This window comes from Ctenopharyngodon idella, chromosome 10 (assembly GCF_019924925.1).
Source record: "Ctenopharyngodon idella isolate HZGC_01 chromosome 10, HZGC01, whole genome shotgun sequence".
Classification (NCBI taxonomy): Eukaryota; Metazoa; Chordata; class Actinopteri; order Cypriniformes; family Xenocyprididae; genus Ctenopharyngodon; species Ctenopharyngodon idella.
The window spans coordinates 20,093,360-20,114,000 of record NC_067229.1 but is presented as its reverse complement, the minus strand read 5'-3'; the positions used below and the strand labels follow the sequence as shown (position 1 = coordinate 20,114,000).

Genomic DNA, 20,641 nt, shown 5'->3' with positions numbered 1-20,641 from the left:
CTAGGGTAGGCGTACAGAGCGCGTGACGCTGTAATCATTAGCAGAGAACGCACATAGTGTACGCGCGCAGCACAGTTTTTCTAACCGCAAAGAACAATATAGACTGAAGGCACTTTGCACGCCCGCATTGAATAGTTTTTGCACTAATTTAGTTCGTCCACAAGGTGTCAGCACTGAAACGCTGTTGTTTCAGTATGAAAAGAAACGGAGAAGACAATACAAGAGTAACAACAAACACAATAGCCGACCGTGTTGAAGAGCGCTCGTGTGAGGGAATTTAAAAGATACCAGCAACTCTATTTTAAACGAGTAAAAAGACATTTTATTGTAACTATTTGAGCGAAAAAGACTAGACAAGCATGAATCTCTCTAGTGCGCATGTGTCGAGCACTTGTGTTCGTGAACGCTATCAAAGGCTCGAGACCGTGCGCGCAAGTAAAAAACGAACTAACCTTATTTTTTTCATCATGTAATGCAGTTGACATTCCTCAAACTTTGCAGTGTGTAAGTTGCCGATAGTCCTCTTAGCAGCATGAAAAACAAAACTTTTATTCTTAATGTCAGTGTGTTATAAACAGAAGCAATTACAGATCCCATTAGAGATAGGTAAAGGTAGGTAATAATAGTACAAATAATAAAACCTTTGAGCTACCCTGAGTATAAATAGGCGCTATAAAAAGTGTTAAAAAAGTGCAATGGAGTATAAAAAGACTATAAAAAGTGCAATGTTTTCGTCTTACTGACAAACTGTCTTATCAGCCAGTGAACAACAGCCAGACCTGAAATTACTTGTGAAAACAATGCAGACATTTCAATATGAACAAGGACTTCTTTTCATCAGTTTTTGTTTTTCTTTATGCATTTGTAAATTAAGAATACAGCAAGACAAGCTATTAATCCTTTTTTTAAATGCCATTTATCATGTTCAGTGACACTTTAAATAGGACAACCATTAAAGTAGCTACTAGTAAGACTTAGCTAGATAATAAACTGCACTTTTAGTAAATACTCAGTAAAACTACAAATATTGTCTTAAGTAGGCCTAAATAAAAGTCTTACGATCCAAGTTATAATTGGTGGCCCTTTGCATTTCATGTGGTTAGAATGCGGCCCTCTTGGCCTCCGAACTTGAGTAGGCTACCCCTGGTCTAGCGCCTTTTTTTTTTTTTTTTTTTTTTTTAAGTTGTACCTTATTTTAGCTTTAACTCCTTTGAATCTCTGTGGTCATAAAAAAAATCCCAGGATGTCCTTCATAAAAGAGTAGGGGTGTAACCCCGGCACCCTGGCCAAATTTGTCCTGGCCTTTGTCCATCATGGCCTCCTAATCATCCCCATATACTGATTGGCTTCATCACTCTCTCCTATTGACCAGTAAGCTGGTGTGTGGTGGGCGTTCTGCTGCAAAATGGCTGCCGTCGCATCATCCAGGTGGATGCTGCACACTGGTGGTGGTTGACGAGATTCCCTATTCCATATGTAAACCGCTTTGTGTTCTTAGAAAAGCGCTATATAAATGTCATTTATATATAAAGGAGAAGCAGCATGAACTCTTGAAGTATGTCGAAATTAGAACAGAGCATCAGTTTATTGTTGAGTATTTGTCATGTCGCGCTGCATCCAGTGTAGACATCATCACTGATTATAACGGTTTCTATTTGCTTTTGTCGTGATGTGCTGCTCGTGTCTTGCATAGAGCTGCGTCCGAAATCGCGTACTGTTGAGTAGGTACTACATTTGAATTTAAATTTACTTCACGACCGTTGAAAAAGTACGTTCTATATAGTAAGAATGCGTGTAGAATGAATGAATTCAGACATAGTACATCCGCCATATTGTTACTGTCACATGACCTACCAGCGTCAGTTACGTCCCTTCAACTCCATTCACAAATCCTCTCCCGTGGCCTCGTGGGATATTGAAGTGTCCATCATATGCGCACTTCAGAATTTCGCTGGAAGTAAGTCATCCGGGTACTTTTCGCCTACTAATACTATGAATTCGGACATACTACTCTGTTTGCATACTGTTTTTTTGCCTACTATATATAGTAGAGAAGTATTCGATTTCAGACGCAGTGACGGTGTTTGGGGCTATTCAGACAAAACATGTTTTTCCATTCAGGCATTGGAATGAAAAAAAAAAAAAAAAGATCTCGAGAAACATTTTTTAAAGTTGAGCTTATTTTCGCTTAGCATTTTTAAAACCCACTGCGTCCGAAATCGTGTTTACTTCGTGACCGTTAAAAATTTATGCTCTATATAGTATGCATATGGGTAGTATGAATGAAATTCGGATGTATTACATCCGCTGTTGTTACTTTCAAGTGACCTACCAGCGTCAGTTGCTTCGCTTCACTGCCATTCATAAATCCCCTCCTGTGGGATAGTGAAGTGTCCATTGAATGTGCACTTCAGAATCTCTGCCAGAAGTAGTAGGTCATCCGGGGACTCTTTTGCCTACTGTTTTTCAGACATTCCACTCTTGGTGTTAGTATTAACAAGTATACTGTAAGTATTTGATTTCGAAAGCAGCACTAGTGTCGTGCAGGATACTGCATAAGATGCAGTACACGAGTGCAATGGTCAAGCATGTCTGTGCAGTACATGTTAACATGAAAAAAACAAGAAAGCATTTTTCCATTCCACTGCGCTACTTTTCCATTGTGTTTCTATCTCAACAGTGTCCATCCCCATTGGCTGACTCTCACGGTCTGATAAACATCTCTTTTTTGTGAGGGAGTAAATGATGACAACTTTCAAACTATTCCTGTAAGTGAATATATAACTAAAGCATTAAGTATTGCAAAATGAAGCAATGAGGCTTTTTAATACAGACATATTGACATCTGGTTAATTCCTGGAAGCTTGTCTGCGTGGTTCATTTTAATGCCATCTGGTGGCCATGAAGATGAAGAGCGTCCTGTGTTCCATTACAGCAGCAGGTTTTACATTCGTTCTTCAGTGGAACTAAACTATTTATATAATCTATATTTACACGATGCATGGTTTTCATATATGAATGACAAAGGTAATGTATTATTCAAAAAAAAAAAAAAAAAAATGTATGAGAGTAGTAGGAAAGCTCTCGTCTGTGAGAAGACTGCATGAGCCAAATGAGAACGTTCCGCCACTGATAACGGGCAACAAACACTAAGCATGATTTCAAAAACAACACATTTCAAGTTGACTCAAAAAAAAAGACTCAGAGTGTTAGTTGCGTAGCTGTCTAAAGGGGCAGAAAGCTCAGATTAAATAAAAAAGATCTTCATTTGTGTTCCGAAGATGAACGAAAGTCTTACGAATTTGGAACGACTCGTGACGGTGAGTAATAACAGAATTTTCATTTTTGGGTGAACCCTTTAAGCTTTAAACACGTTAATGTTTTCATCTTTATGTTGGAAAACTCTATTGTCAGAATAATTTCTGTTAAGCTTGTGTTTATTTTTAGTTAAAGCTGTTAAGTTATTAAAGGGATAGTTCACCCAAAAATGAAAATTATCCCAAAATTACTCACCCTCAAGCCATCCTAGGTGTATATGACTATCTTCTTTCAGATGAACACAATCAGAGATATATTAAAAAATATTCTGGCTCTATTTAAAAAATATAACTTTATGAACTATAATAACTGACTTCCGGTAATAGCCTCGAGAAAGAGTGGAGTCTTTGAATTAAAATGTCCACCTAACACTAAGTCTATTCAATAAATTGGAAGTAGACCAGTTCTGACTTATTTAATGGGCTTGAGATAATAGTTTTGTGGGCATCTTTAATAAGACACGGACACAACTGAAAAAATTGCAAGTGTTCTCTGAGTTTGTCCTCTATGGAAGCTTGTTTCCTACCACTAAATAAAAAAGGTAATTGCGACTTTATATTCTACTATTCTGTTTTGTTTTGTTTTTAAAGACGTAACTGTGAGTTTATATCATGCAATTCTGACTTTATAACTTGCAATTGTGCATTTTACTCCCATTAATAGAATCATGAAAACAATACATTTGAATACATATGATCTTAGGATCATTTCTCAAATGTGCGTACATGTGATTCAGAGAACAAGATGTGAAATTTATACATCGCAAATGATCTTGAAATTGTGCGCAGCACAATAGTCTCCCACAAAGAGATTTATTCTAACAGAGGAAACTGATCCAGACCTGCCTAAAACATCTTGATCGAGGTCCAGATATTACTTCCTTAAACATCTACGTCACAATGTGAAATATTATTATAATTCCTGCCCAAAGGATCAGCAGTTGCGTGGCTTCAGTGAATTGTAGTGTTGTCGACCTATAAGCGTGTTTGATTATTTGTTGAAGTATCTGCTATTAGCTGTTCATATGCCGAGTTTTGCGTTGTGGTCCATGGCTAAAATCGTTCAGAGTTTGTTTTATTACTCAGCTATGGGAATTTTTTTCCCTATAAACTTACAGAGTAACACATTGGTCATTCTTATAATCTTCACACTTCCGCATTTTCAGAATCTGACTCAGCCTCGAAATGATATGGTTATACCGTCAACATTATTAACTGTTTGTGTTTACAAAAACTTTAGACTCCTTGGAATCTGATGCTTGCAATTATGGTAAGGAGTGTTACATTTCCGACAGGCTTGAGGCTTTGCAGAAATCAGTGAGTTTTCAGACAGACTAGGAATTCAGGAGCTGCAATAACATACAGTATGTGAAAAATGGTTTTTGAACATTTAAAGCACGTTAACCCATTTTAATACACCAAATAAACTTTTAAAATAGCATCATATGCCCCCTTTAAGTTAATTAGAAGTGAAGAAGAGACTTAATAGAAAACAAAGCCTTTAATGATGAAGGTTAAAAAAGGTTCTGAGATACCGATTCTAGACATTTCCTTCAGTAATCAAACCAACATCAAGGCACCTTATTCACCACAAATGACAAACATCAATGATGATAATGCTTCACAAGTATGCTATAATATTCGACAAGTAAGGGATTGGCAGCAACATGAGTGGATTGGTTTTGTTGATAGGGAGATGGTAAGCCAGTCCGCAGTCATCCAAAAGTTGTTCTTTATCCATTAAAAAATGATAACATGGTACAAAAGAACCAAGGAACCACAGAAACAATAAGTTATTAGGGACTGAATTCCACACTAAGAAAGCTACAGGTAACAAGATCTCTGTGTTTTTAGATAAGCAAGAAAGTTTCTATTTTGCTTTTTAAATCTCATAAAGATCCAAACTAATTTGTAGTGCTTCAAGACCTTTTAGTGAGCAGCAACTTGTCCAAGTTTAGAATTTCCAGCCATCTGTCTGTGACGTTGCTCTAGGTTTACTCTGCCTCAGCTCCTTCCTCTTCCTCCATCTCTACCAAAGCTGCGTGACGATTCGCCTGTGAGCCCTCTTTGAAGAACACCCTCTTGATGACACCTGCTTTGGGTGCACGGATGGTATGCTGCAAGAAAAAGAAGGACCGTTGTAATATGGACTACAAAGTGCACTGAATGAGAAAGTGACGGGGCCTCACCTCCATTTTCATGGCAATCATCACCATTAAGGGATCTCCTTTCTGGACCGAGTCTCCAGCCTTGACTAGTACCTACAAACAAAGCAAAGGTAAGTTTCACATGCAGTAACAGGCACACAAACACTCTATTCTGTAAATCTGACTGAAACCAGATGGAGTTACAGTTTGGCTTCCAAATAGACTAAAGTGCCCCTATTATGCTATTTTAAAGGTTTCTAATTTTGTTTTGGAGGTCTTACTATTTTATCTGTAGATGTGACCCTTTTAACACATTTTTAGTATTCTATTGTTCTTGACACACTAATCTAGTCTGGCATACTATAGAGGATGTACAGTACACAAACTGGAAGTCAACAACAGCTGCCTTAAATACCTTTTCAATAGTGCCCGTCATGGGTGCAACAGCGCCACCCTGTGCACTGGAGCCACTAACACCAACCAGGAACTTGGGCACAGGCACATCCACCTGAGCACTTCCCTCCTAAAAGAGAACAAAAACAAAACACAAAAGATGCTCAATAGTCTTGACATGAAAGCTGAGCGTAATTTAAAGGGTGAAAGAAACCCACCATAGAAAAGATGTGTACAGTGTTGTCCAGAATGACTAGTTTGGGTCGGGACAGAACTCCATTCACAGAGCACCACAGGTAGGTCACGTCACCCTCCAGCTGCAGCTCCCCTGATACCTGGAACACCTGACCTCCAGTCTAACAACCAAAAATGACCCAGAGACCTTTGTGAAAAGTTATATTTAGTGCATGACAGTCATTGTTCTGACTGAGACTAAAATCTCTCAAACAACCCTACTAAACTTTTGATTTGGCAATGCAGATGTGCATCCAACATTTCACAGTCTAACAACATAATTTACCTCCATACTGTATGTCCCATCTGGATTGTATGTCACAGATAATGGCACTTCTGCAAAAGAAATAATAAAATTAGTAAAATCTCATCTAGGTGAATCTGACAGAAACAAAGGAAATGTCCAGGTCATATTTCACCCCTAAAGAAATTATATTTTTCTTAAAGAAAAGCAAGACTTTAGTATTAGTAATTAGTATTTTTTGCATTGTGGCATTATTTTTATGATAATTATGCATATTTTCTCTCCAGGTTTTAATTCGTCATTCATAAAACTGTAACACGCACACAAAAGTTTTAAACTGTGAAGTATGTGTTACTATATATTACAGTAATATCTATTGTAGTGCCTTTATACTGAATCTAATATTTTATAAACATTAACTATACATATAAATATACGATATACAGTCAAAATATGGTGCTTTATTACGATATTAAGAATCATCAGTAATGTATTACAGAAATCAAAATGGATTTTTTTTTTTTTTTTTTTTGCATTACAATAAAGAATGTTTAGGGGAAAAGTGTATAATTGTCAGAAAAATTAAATGCAAAAAAAAAAAAAAAAAACATGCTCAATTGTTTTGGCCTTTTTTTCTTTAAATGAAATATATTTCACTTCTTTATTTCCAAACTTTTTCCTTACAACATCAAAGTAATGAAAGAAAAAGCAGCAGTTCTGAATTTATTTATTTATTTTATTTTATTTTAATGAAAAACAGATGTGTACTAGCTTTGCACACCTAGATTGGGGAATATTCTTCCTTGCAGAATTTTCTATTGGATTTAGGTCAGGGCTCTGACTTGGCCACTCAAATACATTCACCCCCGCTGAAGAGGAACACCCCCACAACATAATGCTGCCACCGTCATGCTTCACAGTTAAGTATGGTGTGTTTTGGGTGGTGTTGGTGGGTGGGGTGGTGGTCGCCAAACATAGTGCTGAAAGAAAGAAGCATTTCCTGAAAAAGTGCCACACTCAGTCTCGCTTGCACTATAAAAAAAAAAATAAAAAAAACAGACCTAGAAAACTCTAATGGCATCTGGCAAAAGTTGCTATGGTCTGATGTGACCAAAATTAATCTTTTTGGACTGAACTCCAAGCACTATACTGTATTTGGTGAAAAGCAAACACAGCACACCACCCAAAACACACCATACCTACTGTGAAGCATGGTGTAGACAGCATTAAGTTGTGGGAGTGTTTCTCTTCAGCGGGGCAACTGGTCAGGATTGGAGGGAAAAGTGCATTCAAATTCTTGAGGAAAACCTGCGTTCCTTTGCTAAACAGCTGAGGATGGGCAGGTCATTCACCTTCCAACAAGACAATGATCCTAAACATACCACCAAACGAACAATGCAATGGCTTAAGGATAGGAAGGTGAATGTCCTTGAGTGGCCTGAAGTCAGAGCCCTGACTTAAATTCAATAGAAAATCTGTGGATGGACTTGAAGAGAGCAGTCCATTGCCGCTCACCACAGAATTTGACTGAACTTGAGCAATTCTGCAAGGAAGAATAGGCAAATATTCCCCAATCTAGGTGTGCAAAGCTAGTACAGACACATCCAAAAAGATTAATTGGTGTAATTAAAGCAAAAGGTGGCTCTACGAAGTATTAAATCAGGGGACTGATTACTTTTCAAACCCTGTCATGCGGTAATTATTCAAATATGCAGATTTGAACATGTACATAATTGCATAATTAATATAGAAATAATTATGATAGCAATATAGGACAGATTCAGACTTAATTACTGAATGTGTTCATCCTATAAAAATCTACAAGAGCAGCTCTATAATGCAAAATATATAAGGATGCTGTTCCTGTAGGTTTGTCAGGTGTGACTCCTGAAGTGATCATTCAGAGTCAAACGTTCACTGGTTCAGACAAGCATTGCGGCTCTGCAGTTGTTATGTGTGTGTTTATTAGAGCATGAACACTCACTGTTGTCCCCTAGCTGCAGTGTCAAATTCCTGCAGTGCAGGACATTGAGTCGTTTCCCGTTACTGGAGGCAAACGGTGAATACATGTCTGGAAGAGGAAGCTTAGGTTAACATCTCAAACAAGCTTCGTACATACTGTACCAACAACATTAATGAACACCTAATCATCTCATACCAGCAGTCAAAATTTAGACACACTTGACTGAAATTGTTTCTCATGATCTTAAATACTGCGAACTAAATTTGCATTCTCACCACTGGACTGGTTCCTGTATTTCTCTGTATGCTGTTTTTCTCGGAGCAGCAGACCCAGAGCGGCCTGACAAAGCACCTCACCAGACGGCCTCTGAGCTGCTGGGAACAGCTGATCGTAGTGCTGTGGGATGAAACTGGTGTGAACGTTTCCTGCCTCGAACTCTGGATGCCCCGAAAGACTCAGTAAGAAGTCGATGTTGGTGTTGAGACCCACAATCTGTCAAATGTACACTTGTTAAACAAACTTTTACAGGAAAAAAAAAACCCACATGATTTTTACATGCCAAAAAATGTGGAACACATGTGAAAAACATACTTCGCACATGGGGAACGTGGTTTTGGAGCAGTTCCCATGTAAAATCCATGTGATCACATGGGAAAAACATGGGAAATTCATATACATATATATAATTAGTGCTGTCAATCGATAAAAAAAAAATAACTCGATTAATCACAATTTTTTTCTGCAATTAATCGCAATTAAAAACACAAGTTTTTATACGTTTTTAATATATTTTATAATGTAATAATTTCAGTTAATCTCCAAATTAAAACATAAAAAAAACAACATGAAGACAGTATATTTTAAATACTTGCTTAATGGCATCTTTTTATGAATGAAGGCCAGTATCACTGATACTAACAGCCTACAGCTACTGATGTCTCGATGAAATTGATTTTTTCCCCAATTTTAAACATGAATTATAGCCATTCAACTTTACAGTGTAACTGAAAGCTATATCATTTGTTACATTTATTAGGCTTCAAAAATAACAACTTTTAATTTAAGTGAACTTAGAACAATCCTCACATAAACCCATAATAAATGTCATATTTACCTGTGCCTTTCCTACCGGTCTAACAGATAGGAAAAATACAGAAATTGAATAAAGATACCAAAAAGTCTGCACTGCATAATTTATAGACTAAGTTAAATATAGATAATCATTATTAAAGCTACAAAAGTTATTTAGTCAAGAGCAGCGAGTAATTTTCTCTGTTACCTTTGTTCTTTCGTCATCTTACGTGACAGTGGATGCTGTCACTTTAAGAGCTGCCGCTGCTGCACATGACGCAGATCTCACACGCGTCCCACTTTCTCACAGCTCTTTGCTTTCGTTTTAAGACTTTATTTAACTTTATTTAACTCATTCAAGGCTGCTCTTATGAGTATACTCGACAAAACGGATATTTTTGGCATTATTGTGCGTGTTATTGTTCGTTCAAGCTTGACAGAGAACTCGATTCTGGCGCGCCGTCCATGTGCACGATGCCGCGCGTCTTTCTGTGCGTCGTGTGTGTGACAGGACAGTGACAGGTTCTCCTTTTCTCTTTTGGCGCGTTTAAATGGTTTAAAAGCATTTGCATGAATAAGAGCGTGATCAAATATTGTAATGCTAGCCAAAGGATGACAGAAAAAAACGGATGCTGCGTTAATTGCGTTAATATTTTTAATGCGTTAAACTGGAAAAAAAATTATTGCATGCGTTAACGCGTCATATATACATATAACACTAATATATATAGTGAAGGAAATCTAATTCAGTTGCGCAGTACTGTTGTTTTTAAATGTCTTGGTAGTTGATGGTTAGAATAGTTCTCATATATAGAACTATATGTATGGTATAATGTACACCGATGAGCCAAAACATTATGACCACCTGCCTAATATTTTGTTGGTCCTCTGCATGCTGCCAAACCAGCGTCAACCTGCCGAGAAATGCACTCTACAAGACCCCTGAAGGTGTCCTGTGGTATCTGGTAGCAGCAGATCCTTCAGGTCCTGTACGTTGTGAGGTGGAGCCACTGTGGATCAAACTTGTTGGTCTAGCACATCCCACGGATGATCAGTTGGATTGAGATCTGGGCAACTTAGAGGCCATCATGTTCCTCAAACCATTCCTGAAAAATGTGTGCAGTGTGGCAGGGCACATTATCCTGCTGAAAGGCTACAGCCACCAGGGAACACCATTGTCATGAAGGGGGTGGTCTGCAGCAATGTTTAGGTAGGTGGCACGTGTCAAATTTACGTCCACATGAATGGCCGGACCCAAGGTTTCCCAGCAGAACATTGCCCAGAGCATCGCACTCCCTCTACTGGCTTGTCGTCATCCCACAGTGCATCCTGGTGCCATCACTTCCCTGGGTAAACGCCGCACACGTACATGACTGTCCACAGGATTTAAAAGAAAACAGGACTCATTGAACCAGGCAACGTTCTTCCACTGCTTCAAGTTCCAGTTCCGACGCTCGTGTGCCCATTGTAGGCGCTTTCAATGGTGGACAGGGGTCATCATAGGCACTCTGATTGTTCTACACTATGTTGTGAGACATTCCTCCCATAACCATTATTCAAATTTTGTGTGACTTGTGCCAGTAGACCTTCTCTTGGCTCGGACCAGACGGGATAGCCTCTGTTGCTGTCATGCAGCGATGCTCACACCCTGTTGCCGGTTTGTGGTTTGTCCCTCCTCGGACCACTGTTGGGAAATTCTCACCACTGCTGACCGGGAGCAAACTACTAGCCTTGCCGTTTTAGAGATACTTTGACCCAGTTGCCTTGTCATAACAATTTGGCCCTTGTCAAAGTTGCTCATCCAACACATTGATTATGAGAACTGATTGTTTGCTTACCTTCTAATCTACCCAGACCTTAATATGTGTTGTTGGTGGTCACCTTGTTAGATGATCAACGATATTCGGTTCACCTGTGACTGGTCATAATGTTATGGCTCATCAGTGTACATCCTGTCAGTTATCATCACAGAATAAACTGACAGGGTGATCAGAACAGGTCTTGTATCACCCTGAATGGGTTTGCCTTGCGATAACAACCAACTGGATGTACATTATCCTGCTTATTACACGGCTACTTCCTATGCAAGTAAATAATTTGACACATTTTCAATACAGTTGATAAATATAACAGATGCAAGATGGCAGCAGAGTGAGTCCACAGTGTGATTTGAGGGACATTGAAGACACTCAGGCTTCAGATACCCAGATGGCCGGTATGTTATTCAGCGTTGCTATCGACAACGGTTGTAAACGGGAAATAACACACCTCAGAATGTAGCGACTAACCAAACAGAATCAAGTATTTCAGAGAGCTGTGTAATAATTGGGAAATAAAATACACATAACAATGATCCACTGCATTACACCCAAATATATAGAAGTACAGGTGCAACCACATTTACTGTTGCTCTGCGAAATTTTGCGGGCAAAATCCAGTCGTTTAATAGGAATCCACGCTATTGGAAGATTTGGGCAAAAGCTAGAAAGTTCCTTGCGCAACGCAAATTAGCTGCTCTGACCAACAGGAAGCTTCTGTATCTGTATTGCTGCAGTACTGACGATGAACAATGGACCTTTTTTGCTGGTGAAATTTTGCCTTACCTTATGAACTTTTGAACAGGGTTAACAAAAACCATAAAAAACATATTCGTTACTTGAAATAAAATAGATACTTAAAGGGACTAAAATACCAGTGCTTGTGGATGAGAATGTGTGCTTACATTGTATTGTCGTAGACAGTATCTGAGTCTTTTCAGAGCGGCTGAGCGATCTTCTCCCCAAACCACCAGTTTAGCGATCATGGGGTCATAATGGGCAGACACTTCATCACCTTAGACATTATGAACAGACATACAGAAGTTACCAACCAATACTAATTCATGAATGACATAATCTTTATCTAAAAATAACTTTAATAAGAATAAATATGAGCACTTATTATTTACTTAAGCATTTATTAAGTACTTAAGTATTATCGTGTGCAACACATCATTGTCCAGGAGTGTAATTCTGGATTATGTACTAATACTGTAGCAGGCTGAGAGTTGGGGGCGTGACTACTGTAGCAGGTGGAGCCAGAGGGTGTTTAGCTGCTGTGGGACCATGACTGATGCCTCACGAGGGAAAAGACATTCAGCTTCGGTTACAGAAGTGCAAGCCAAAGTTCACAGCATTTAGACCTTCAAAGTTTAAACAGGTCATGAATACGTCAAAGCAAACGGGATGCTATATGCTACAATGGACGCTTCAATACAACATCATTATGCACCTTTTCAGAAAGACAAATGTACCAGTTTGTATCATTTACTTCGATGTGCCTTAAACCGTTGTGGCACGTCATGTCAAAAATGCGTCCGATGCAGATACATTGAATGGGTTTATTATAGGCGAGACGCTTTCGTATGCTCTAGACAGATTGCCGACTCGTGGATTAGTTTTACAATCTCTTTATCAACTTTTTGAAGAGTCAAAGTGTCAGTTGCGTAGTTGTCTACGGAGGGACAGAAAGCTCTCTGATTTCATCAAAAAGATCTTAATTTGTGTTCTGAAGATGAACAAAAGACTTACAGGTGTGGAAAGACATGATGGTGAGTAATGACAGAATTTTCATTTTTGGGTGAACTAACCCTTTAAATTACAAAAGCAAAAAACATTTGAATACATTTAGACTTTGACTCTATGTAATATGAGGTTGAATGAAATGTAAAGCACCTTCTCGAACCCCCGTCTCTATCCGTGTACACTGATCACCCTGCGGAGTGGACAGGTGTAGCAGTGGCCCCGCTCCAGGAAGAAAGTTATTATTGGGGTCTTCAGCATATATTCTGGCTTCAAAAGAATGACCCCGCAACACGATCTGCTCCTGTGTGAGGGGCAACTTCTCCCCCGCTGCTACCTAATGGACAAAAACACAGCATGACAGAAATCCTCAATCTAAATTGAGTGAAAATTTATTTGAAGCCACAAAGATGTAAAGAAATCGGGTTCATTGTGACCCCTTGTGGACAAATCTGCAAATGACTGCATTGTGTAATGTCAATATCTTGAGTAGCTTCTGAAGGGCAGTACTAAATTAGTAAAGTCCACGTGCTCATGACTTACACGCAGTTGCCACTCCACCAGGTCTGTTCCTGTGATCATCTCTGAGACAGGATGTTCCACCTGCAGACGCGTGTTCATCTCCATGAAGTAGAAATTGTGCTGCGCGTCCATGATGAATTCCACGGTTCCTGTTCAGGCAAAAATTAAAATTCTGCCATTATTGACTCATTCACTGTTTGTTGTTGACTGGAAAATTATTCTTAATGGTGAATAAAACTATTTATTCCCTTTAAAGAGGCCATATTAAGTCTTGGTTTAACTAAAATACGTTTTCATGCTTGAATGTTATTTTTTTTCCATATTTGACATTAGTCTTGCAGCTCCTCTCTTCCCAGTCTGTCAGTAACACAGTTTAGTTTCTGTCTCTATGAAGCCCCTATTTTTGAAAAGCACAATGTGCTCTGATTGGTCAGCTGGACCAGTGTGTTGTGATTGGTCAAGAGCTTCGAGCATGTTTGGGAAATGTCCCGCCCCTTACCATAACCGTGAGTTTCAACTACTAACTCAACCAGGCCCCGCCCCTTTATTTTGTGTATGCCTTGGGTGGGAATTATTTAAATGAGGAATATTGTGACGTGTTTATTCCTGGAAGAAAACTCAAGACTACAATGGAGGCGTTTCAGGGATTTCAGAAACAGTGTGCACTGATATAGAGAATAAATCCCTTTGGAGTGACTTTGTATCTTTGCAGAGCTTTTTCATGCGCAAACAGCAACATTACACACTCAAGAAAGTTGAACATGTAAAAAAAACATAATAGGTCCTCTTTAAATAATTATATTTTACTAAAGTAATATCAGACAGTATAAGCATTTTATTATCAAACTAATTGATTTAATCAAACATCATCAAATATATATAAAATTGGCAATATAAAAACTATTTATTTGACAATATAAACTACCATTTGGGGTCGATAAGATTTTTTAAAATATTTTTTTAATATATGTTCACCAAGGCTGCATATATTTGATCAAAAGTACAGTAAAAACTGTAATGTTGTGAATTATTATAGCTGTTTTCTATGTGAATATATTGTAAACTGTAATTTATTCCTGTGAATAAATCATCATTACTCCAGTCTTCAGTGTCACATGTTTCTTCAGAAATCATTCTAATATGATGATTTGATGCTCAAGAAACATTTCTGATTATTATAAGTTGAAAACAGTTGTTGCTGAAAACAGTGCTGCTTCATTTTTGTGGAAACCATGATTTTTGTTTTCAGGATATTTTGATGAATATAATGGTCAATAAAACAGCATTTAAAATAAAATCATTTGTAAGATTATAAATGTCTTTATTGTCACTTTAGATCGATTTAATGCGTCCTTGCTGAATAAAAGTATGAATTTCTTAAAAAAAATAAAATTGACCCCAAACTTTTGAATGGTTGTATATATATTGTCATCATACTAATGCCGTCATCAGCTGAAACACATCACGGAGGTCACATGGCATTATCATCACCTGCTCCAACATAGTTGACTGCTTTAGCTGCCCGCACTGCGGCCTCTCCGAGTTTCCGCCTGACCTCAGGACTGATGCCTGGCTGTAGTCACACGCACAAATCAAGTCAGGTCAGTTTTATTAACACAAGCACATATCATATCCATATAGGAGCAAACTTCATCACAAAGCAAAAGATGCTGAATGAGTGAATCGTTGTCACTTTTACCCCTGGAGCTTCCTCTATGATCTTCTGGTGTCGTCTCTGTACACTACAGTCTCTCTCAAACAGATAGACAGCATCACCGTACTGGTCTCCAAACACCTGCACCTCCACATGTCTAATGCAACAACACAAACACTCATGTATCACATCATCTACATCAAACAATGTGTGCGTACTGAACCTGATAAACCAACCAGACCTGGGGTTTTCCACAAACTTCTCTATCAGCATGACGTCGTCATTGAAGGACTTGCGCGCTTCTCTCCGAGCGGATTCCAGCTGTTCGTGGAATTCTGCTTCTGAGAGTGCGATTCGCATTCCCTGTGTGAATCGATGCAAATAAAGCAGAGTGATTTCTAATAAGCATAATATTACAGAATCATTCCATGAAAACACAACTGACCTTTCCGCCGCCACCACGAACCGCTTTGATCATCACAGGGTAGCCAATCCTTGCTGCCTCACTCTGAAGTCTCTCATCTGATTGGTCCTCTCCATGGTAACCCTCAATGATGGGCACGCCGGCAGCTGACATAATGTGTTTAGATGTGCTAAAACAAAAACAAACAAATATGTATTTTTGCAACATAAATAAGAAAGAAAGACACTTTAATGTTGTTTAGAAAAGATTTGCTGGAAAAAAAAAAAAATGTAAAGCAAACAGATACTAGGGAATTGCCCTTGTGAAATATAAGTACACTTTAGCATACTTTTAAAAACAGTACTCATTATAGAAATAATATACCTTAAAAGAACATACTTAAGTAAAATGTATTATAGTTTAAATTAATATTAAACGCAATTAGCTGAACTTTAATGTTTTTTGACCCACTTAAGCAGGACTTCAGTACATCATCTTAAAATATAATTTAATAATTACTTCTATATTGTCTTTGAAATATGATTAAAGTGTACTGCTGAATGTACTGAGAAGCATAAAATATATTTTAATGTCATTTCTATTGAAACTTGTACAGTATGTCATGTATTCAAATATAGTTGTATTACACAACAGTTAAAATCATAATCAACTAATTTACATGTGCCTTAGTATGTAAATACTAGTACATTAAGTAAGTCATTAAAGAATGAAAAAAGATTATTAAAACAATGATTTGAAATGTAAAACATTTCTTTGGATTGCACTTTTTAAAAGTGTACTTAATATGTTTGGAAACAGTCGTGAAAGTGTACTCTCTTTAAGTATACTTAATTAGCCTTTTATTTCATTAATATTATATTATCTGCAAATACAGTTTTTAAAAAAATATACTTTTAAGATTTGAAGTACATTAGAAGTACACATTCAATACAATTAAGTGCACTTATTTTTCACAAGTGTGGTTTCTTAAGCTTTGCTAGGGTATTATTCTACAGACAAATAACAACATGTTTTTGCAAATGTTCTTATGACTTATGATCAAGATAACTCTACCTTTTGATTCCCATGTCCCGAATGGCTGATGAAGGTGGGCCGATGAAGATGATGCCTTCTTGTTTGCACAGTTCAGCAAACTCTGTATTTTCCGACAGGAAACCATATCCAGGATGGACCGCCTTACCAAAACATCAATAAAAAAGAGAGATTATCAAAAAATATATATACATAGTAAAAAAATCAGACCTCTTGTTCAAAAAAACATATTTACGTTAGCACACCTGTGCAGAGGATTTCTTGGCCACATCCAGAATCTTGTCCATGCACAGGTAACTCTGCTGAGACGCTGCCGGTCCAATATGATACGCTTCATCCGCCTAGTGTTACAGACAGAATGTGACAACTGTCAATGTAATATACAGTATCTGTCAAAGGTTTGGGAAATTTAAGGTTATTTAATGTTTTTGAATGATTTCTGAAGGATCATGTGACACTGAAGACTGGAGTAATGATGCTGAAAATTCAGCTTTGATCACAGGAATTTTACAATATATTCACATAGAAAACAGCTATTTTGAATTGTAATAATATTTCACAATATCACTGTTTTTACTGTATTTTTCATCAAATAAATACAGCCTTGTTGAGCAGAAGAGACTTCTTTCAAAACATTAAAAAAAACTTTAATTTACTGTAACTATATTATATTAACTATCATCCATCCATCTATCTGCCTGTCTACAGTATATGACCAACTGCATATTTTGGTCAATGACAAATAAGAGAGTTCATGATTTAAAAAAAAAAAAAAAAAAAATCTTTTTAAAATACAGTTTAAATAATATTTACAGCAGTGGCAAAAAACGATCTCCGGAGGGATTATTCATTTTTAATGACCCTACAATTTGGATTAAACCATCAAAACATGAGGAAAATATTTGATATATTTTGAATATGAGGGAAGAACAAAACATTAAACTTGGTTAAGGTCTTTGTCTGACAAAAATTATTTGGCAAAAAAGGCAAAAACTACAGCTACAGGTTTTATTTTACTATGCAATAAAAATGCCTAGAAAAACAAAACACTCCTATTGACTACAACATAATCAGTTATTAATATTTTGTTGGTTCTCTCTTGTTTTGCTGGTTCAATATGGTTTTGAAAAAAATATACCATTTTCAGTAAATGTTTCAACTTTAATGATTTATTAAAAAAAATATCATGTGGTGTAACCCTAATGTAAAAAGTAATACCATATTTTCTTAAGCAGTGAGCAGTTTTTTTCTAAGAAATAATAATAATTATAAAACTTAAATAATAATCCAAACTGATTAATAAAATTCTTGAAAAGAAAACTAATATTTATTTATTTTATTATTATTATTTTTTTTTTTTTTTTCATTTTGATATCAACAGCTGTAGCCCCTTGTGAAAAAGAAGTGCACTTAATTGTACTGAATGTGCACACAAGTTTCAATGGAAATATAGTTTATCATAAATGCTTGTCAGTACATTCAGCAGTACACTTTAACCATATTTCAAAGACAATATGGCCTGGTTTCACAGACAGGGCTTAGATTAAGCCAGGATTAGGCCTTAGCTTTTATAAATGTGCCTTAGAAAAACACATTACTGGTGTGCATCTTGAGACAAAACAATGTCACTGACATATCTGACAAGTATGCTGAAGTGTGCTTCTTCTTCACACCCTGACATTTTTGCATTTATGCCCCCCAGGAAAATACATTTTAATTCAGAAACTAAAAACATATTCATCACAGAACAGGTGTATTCAAGTCAATGTATGCATGAACTGCATTCATGTATTTTTGGAAAAAAATTAATAGTGTCATTCATATACATCTGCCTATCTGCCTACCAAATAATTATCAAATATGTCTATTCGTGGGTATAGTTAGCAGTGTTTCCCTCACCATGGCCACATGCATGGAATGTCTGTCTGGATCGCTGTACACAGCGACAGAGCGAACTCCCATCTTCTTCGCTGTCCGCATCACCCGGCACGCTATCTCTCCTCTGTTAGCAATGAGAACTTTCTCAATCCTGCCTGTACACATTAACAACACATTATAAGCATGGGTGTAAATAATAATTATAACATCCCCCTAAAAAAAATCATGAAAAGTCATGACAGGTCTTACCCACAGAGGCATGTCTGATGGATCCATTGGTCCAGATCAGTGCCCTACAGTCAAGAGAGCATGAGATCTGAGCACAGGGCAGCACTGGATTTGTTTAGTAAATAAATAGTTTGAATGGAGTCAGTGTGCTGCTGTCAAGGGCAAACACATCTACAGAGGTGACCTCTCCGTGTAATGTAAAACCAGGCATATCACTGAAAGATGCTCAATAACACAGCAAAACTTCGCACACATACATAAATAACTGTTCACTACGCTGAGCTCATCTTCAGTCACCTTGCACAAAATACTCATTTATGAACAATGAAACGTTTTCTGCCCCAAGTTACGACTTTACATCAGAATTTAAAAAGATGTCTTTTGCAATATAACTCAAAGGTCCAAATGCATTAGTTTAAATAAAAGAGAAATGTGCTACTTTAAAGTTTGAATGTCATATCTGACAGCTCGACTGATGCAGCTCTGAAACGATTTAGACAGCCAACTTTGATGAACACCTATATTTGTCATTTAAATTATATAATAAAGTAGCTTGTAACTTACAGAAGACGTTTGTTTAAAGCTCTGTTGACATGAGTTTTCAGAAACACTGCAGCCATGATCACTGCGTTAGCATACAAGTGTAACTACTCGACTCCTGCCCTAAAATAGCGCATTAATTTAATATATTTCATAGATTTTACAGCTCCATTATCATAACATTCATAGATTATTGCCAAACAATTATACTCTGTTTAACTAATACGTGTGAAATGTCATTAAAACGATCATATAAGTGGTACTACGTGTAGCCGCTGCAATAGCGAACCCATTAAGTTTGTCCTCTTTATCTTACCGTACTTCCAGCAGCCAATCCGAAAAGAGAGATTGGAGGCGGGGACTGACGTATGTGTGTAGGTATTATGGGATATGAAGTGAATCAAGACAAGAAGAATTACACCAGTGGGTGATGCAGGTTATGCGACGTACCTTGGTAAGTTTACTCAAAGACAGTAAGCGGATAACCTTAACCTTCAGTTCCAAAAACTGAGGTAACTTTTAGGGTATGTAAATAGCCATAACAACTTACTCTCTGAACATAATCTGCTTGCCCTAATGAATCTCCAGTGAGCGTGACAGATTTTGCACAATATTATATATAATAAAATTAAAGTAAAATAAAATAAATATTGATTATTTTCCATACAATAAAGCACTAATATAATATCTAATTATATATATATATTTTTTACTTTATTATATTTCTATCATATATATATATATATATATAGTCACACATCATAATTTTTCTATATAATGTATTTCTATAATAAAAAATACATTAAGATACATACCTTGCATGTGAAATGTAGAATCAAAATGGCTAAACTAAAAATAAACTTATAGGCTACAGCCAGTTCAGGGTGTATGTGACGGTAAGTTAACCTTGTTTTCTAGATCCAGAGCCGGTGCTACTTTTCTTTGTGTACGGAAATTATGTGACACGCATGGACCAGTATGCAGTTTCCTGCGAAATCCGTCCCGACATCTATGAAATATAAGGCTACGTTTGGGTAAAGTATATTTAAATATTCTATAGACACAAGCCTTGAGGTCTTACCTATGAAAAAGCCAAAGACAAAGTTGGCAGAACACACAAAAGGACATGTTGTGTTGTCAGATATATGTGTTGTCAGAATCTTATCACTTTCAACAAGGGTTGTTGAAAATAGCTACTGGTATACATTCTGTAATTCAGTCAATTATTTTCCCAGACAGCAGCATAGTGTGGCCCGGATCTGGCCCGACACTATGTTGCTGTGTGGGCTTCATAATTAAGCAACATTATTAACATTATAATATTAACAACATCTGCTCTATATTCTGTCTCAGCAATCTAACACTAATTTGATCAGTAACAAATTAATCAGCATTTTACAAAGACCGTTTTATATTCACATGCACTTCCCCATT

The 20,641-nt window shown here is 37.1% G+C and overlaps 1 protein-coding gene across 1 annotated transcript; it reads right to left on the bottom strand.

Annotated features, from left to right (window-relative positions):
- Positions 1 to 4,803: 4,803 nt before the first annotated feature.
- mccc1 (methylcrotonyl-CoA carboxylase subunit) lies at positions 4,804 to 19,513 on the bottom strand. Its single transcript, XM_051910268.1, has 19 exons — positions 19,232 to 19,513; positions 18,689 to 18,732; positions 18,461 to 18,594; positions 16,807 to 16,902; positions 16,583 to 16,704; positions 15,551 to 15,698; positions 15,347 to 15,468; positions 15,151 to 15,262; positions 14,943 to 15,024; positions 13,473 to 13,600; positions 13,083 to 13,266; positions 12,092 to 12,201; positions 8,574 to 8,790; positions 8,320 to 8,406; positions 6,378 to 6,427; positions 6,076 to 6,213; positions 5,880 to 5,987; positions 5,507 to 5,578; positions 4,804 to 5,434 (listed from the first exon to the last, which is right to left on the bottom strand). The coding sequence occupies exons 1-19, from the start codon at positions 19,285 to 19,287 to the stop codon at positions 5,312 to 5,314; spliced, it is 2,133 nt and encodes a 710-aa protein (XP_051766228.1). The 5' UTR covers positions 19,288 to 19,513; the 3' UTR covers positions 4,804 to 5,311.
- Between the last annotated feature and the right edge of the window lie 1,128 nt (positions 19,514 to 20,641).